Source organism: Morone saxatilis, unplaced genomic scaffold, assembly GCF_004916995.1.
Source record: "Morone saxatilis isolate NCDOM2014 unplaced genomic scaffold, NCSU_SB_2.0 Contig22, whole genome shotgun sequence".
Classification (NCBI taxonomy): Eukaryota; Metazoa; Chordata; class Actinopteri; family Moronidae; genus Morone; species Morone saxatilis.
This window is the reverse complement of record NW_023339785.1, coordinates 14,172,356-14,176,104: the sequence shown is the minus strand read 5'-3', so window position 1 is coordinate 14,176,104 and position 3,749 is coordinate 14,172,356. Positions and strand designations below refer to the sequence as shown.

The following is a 3,749-nucleotide window of genomic DNA, read 5'->3' as shown; positions in this document are numbered from 1 at the left end:
ACTTTCTACTAAACTGTCCACACATTCTTCCAGGTTGTTCTGTTGAAAATGACCTGATATTACAGCTGTGCATTCTCTTTGCAACTGAGATCCACACAGTTCCTCAACAACCGGTGATTCTGCAATAAGCTCCTCACTCTCCACTAACCGTTGCTGCAGATCCATTATGGTATTGAGATCATCCTCAGTCTTCTTAGTGAGTTCTGTAATCAAACACCCTTGTTCCTGCTTCTCCTGCTCCAGTCTGACTCCGTCCACCTCTAGCTTGGAGATATGCTCCCTCAGCTGTGTTTCCTCCCTCTTGATTTCCTCGTCTCTGAGCTCAATGTGAGCCAGAAGTTCCTGGATCCGGTCTGCCAAGGCCCGGTTCTCATGATTCAGGGCCTGGACGAGATCATCCTGGTCCAGGGCAAGAATGTTGTTATCTTCAGCTACATCACTGGTGGGTAATGTGTGAATCTGAGCATACAAATACACAGAATTTGATCAGTGATGTACTGGAAAGGTTTGTTACTGAAATGTGGTTGTAATTTACTGTTTACTGTTTACTGGGAATACTGTAACCCCTGTGACATACCCTTTTTCTTGAAGACTCCTGCTCTGCCTGTGCTTCTTGCTCCTCTGCCTCTTTCCTGAGTTGTAATTTCAGTTGAGTATTCTCTTGAGCCATCACCTGCAGCTGTTCCTGCGTGTGCTGCAGGGCAACCTCCAGGCGGTCACGTTGTTCTCGAAGTGCCTCAAGATCCTCCCCCAACCCCAGGCTCCTGTAGGCTTCCCTCAGGGCTTCAGATTCCTCACTGTGGATTTTCTCCAGATTTAGGATCCCTCTAGAGCCCCAAGTCTCCAGTTTAAATTCATCTAGTGTCTCTGCAGTCACGGAAAGGGACCGGAGGCTGTGTTTGTTTTGTGTTCTCTCTGCTGAAGCCCAGTGGTGAACAGGTGGAACTGCAGATGAATGAGGCTGGCCTATTCCCTCATCCGAGGTTAGATGGACCTACATAGAGATCACAGTCGTGTGACAAAAGTTCGACAGAGAGAAAATGACTGGCAGAATATAGAGAACTTAATAATGTAACCTAAACCAAATTCATGTCTCAGTTGATACACAATGTATAAGCATTTACAATAGGGGAGGTGGTTATGCAACACTAAATCCTGGCAACAGAGCTTTCACTCACTAATACCTTCTCATGAAATAACAAGAAGGAATCTACAACACTAAGCCAATAATAACACCGGATTGAATATTAATTGACCCTTAAGTTATTATTGCCAACCATATTTGGCCAGTCTACAATGAAAAACTGGTGAGAGTAAATCACAGAAAACAAATTTCAAAATAATAATGTGTCACACATTGATTAGTCGAACAGTTGATCTTAACTCAACAGTTGTTAAAACAGGAATTTGTCACTTTTCAAACATGTTGGGAACTAAAAACCCTCAACAAATGCTCCTTATCGCAAGTGTTTTATTCTCAAGAACCGATAATTCCATCCTACACATAATAGTACTGAAACTCAAGTTGTTTGAGTTAAATTTGGTCAAATACTGTAGCATTCTTACTTTTAGACTACATGTGGCATGACTGGCACATAATCTAAGGATAGAAGGTGTTTCTTATATTGTAAGAGCTTTAGTTTTTCTCAGGACAGGAAAACCATTGTGCAAACTTCTGTTCATGTCTGTTGTTGACTTGTGCTGTAGAGGAGATATCCTCTATTCCCATGCTGCTCATTCCACCTTATAACAGCTTGATGTAGTTTACCTCTGTGCCCCACATTTCATTACAGGAGATAATAAATATTGTTCTCATCACTGAGTGATGTATGAAAAAGTAGGCTGGCCCTCACTAACAACAAGAAGAGAGATACATACTATCATCTTTGTTTAGAAGTGTCTCCTACTAAAGCTGCCTCAGTGTGTCACATCTCAGATTTAGGATCATCAGATGAGATCTCTCTTGCTAACTCTTGAAATAAACACTGAACTTGATAAGAAGGTTATAATAATGATCATATCTTACACACCTCTCCCTTGGCCGTGGTATGTGAGAGAGTGTTGGAGGACACAGAACTAACAGCAGGACTGCAGTTGGGCGAGCTGGTCCCAAGACCCGCAGATGGGATTGTGGATGACTGACTGGATGTTTGGTTAGCTGCATCCGTATGGATCTGCTGGAGCCTGTTGTTCTCCTCTCTCAGTTCTTCAACCTCCTCCATCAAGGAGTTTTCAGAGAGCTTCAGTTGGTGCACCTCTGCCTTCATCTCCTCCACCTTGCAGCCCAGGAAGTGGCTGTTCTCCTGAGCCTCCTGGAGCTGCTCCAACAGTCCCCTCCGCTCGGTCATGCCACCCTCCTCTCTCTCCAGCAGCACCCTGAGATCCTCCTGCAGGCTCAGGATGAAGCCTTGCAGCCCGGCTTCATTTGAGTTCTGTTGTGTGTCTTTGACTCTTTTCCCTTGTATCTCTTTCGCTGTCTTTCCCTCATCACTCTCTCGTGCTCCTCCTCTCTCAATTCCCACACTTGGCTGCCACTGCTTCCTCCTCTCCTCCTTTCTCTCCTCTTCTCCTTCACCCTCTCCTCTCATGAAAGGTAGCCTCTCTTGTTCTTCCCAGTGTGTGACAGTCCCGGCAGTAATTCTGACTGCACTGATCGTTGTCATGCCAGTGGCGGCACTCACAGTCATGTCCAGTAGCTGCTTTTCTAAAGCGTAGATCCGGTTCTGTAGGCTCTGCTCTCTGTCCCGGGCCAGGCTGAGCTTGTGCTGGAGCTGGGTTTTAAAGTTCTCGAAGTACTGGGACTGACGACTCATCTCCTCCTCTTTGGCCTTCAGCTGCCTCTGACAGCGCTGTAGTCGATCCCTCCAAACCCGCTCTCCTCGCTCCTTCTCCTGGGTCTGAGCAGTAGGGAAGTGGGAGAAAGAGAAAGACAGAGAGAGAATATTATAGAGAGAGATACTACAATGGAGTCTGGAAAAACAACTTCTGAGTTAACCCTAGTGGCTAAGGGGTCTCCTGTACTATACATATACATTATATATAATGTCTATTAGAATACATACTAGTTTGTGTTTTAGTGTTGGTATTGTTGTAGTAGTAGTCTTTACTGTAGATGTTATTTGTTATTGTTGTTTTCATGAGAAAACAAATCAGCCTGACCTTATAACCCAACCTTCGTAGCATTGTTAATAACTTGCTACTTGGTCCATTATTTTGTCTATTCGTTGTATAACACACATTTTAGTCCAGACCCATGATAAGTAAAACATGTGTACTCACCATGGTCCTGACCTCCTCCCTGAGCATGTTGAGTCTCTGGTCCAGCCTCTGGGAGTGTTGCATGCTGGGGAGGTGGGAGGCAGAGGCTAGCTGATCGAGCTGTAGCAGCAGCCTCCTCTCTGACCTCTCTAACCCTCTGATCCTAACAACACGACACCGACAAGCTCACATTACATCACCTTATTAACTTCACACAAATTTGCACAGTAACATAAAGCTAGAAGTACTTAATAATTTCCTCTGTTAATTTGATATAAAAATCTACAAATTTGATTCAGTTTTAACCTCCTAATGCGAGAAAAGATGAAAACATGCAAATAGATAGTCTACCACAGCGAGTAATTCCAGGGGAGGTGTTAGCAGCAGCGTGCTTCCATGCAAGTGTACAGGGCAGCAAGGTGCATGTGATATGTGATATCACCTTGGCCAAAAGTGAGTTTATAGTAGCGTGTGGTGTGTGTGTGTGTGTG

General features: G+C 44.5%; 1 protein-coding gene across 1 annotated transcript in view; it reads right to left on the bottom strand.

Moving 5' to 3' along the window:
* Positions 1 to 3,749, bottom strand: part of LOC118333987 (trichohyalin-like) — a gene marked incomplete in the record, with an annotated part of 12,326 nt that overhangs the window by 8,371 nt on the left and 206 nt on the right. The window contains 4 exon segments of the mRNA XM_035669808.1: positions 1 to 459; positions 578 to 994; positions 2,031 to 2,897; positions 3,280 to 3,421. Coding sequence (XP_035525701.1) covers positions 1 to 459; positions 578 to 994; positions 2,031 to 2,897; positions 3,280 to 3,421 — 1,885 coding nt within the window.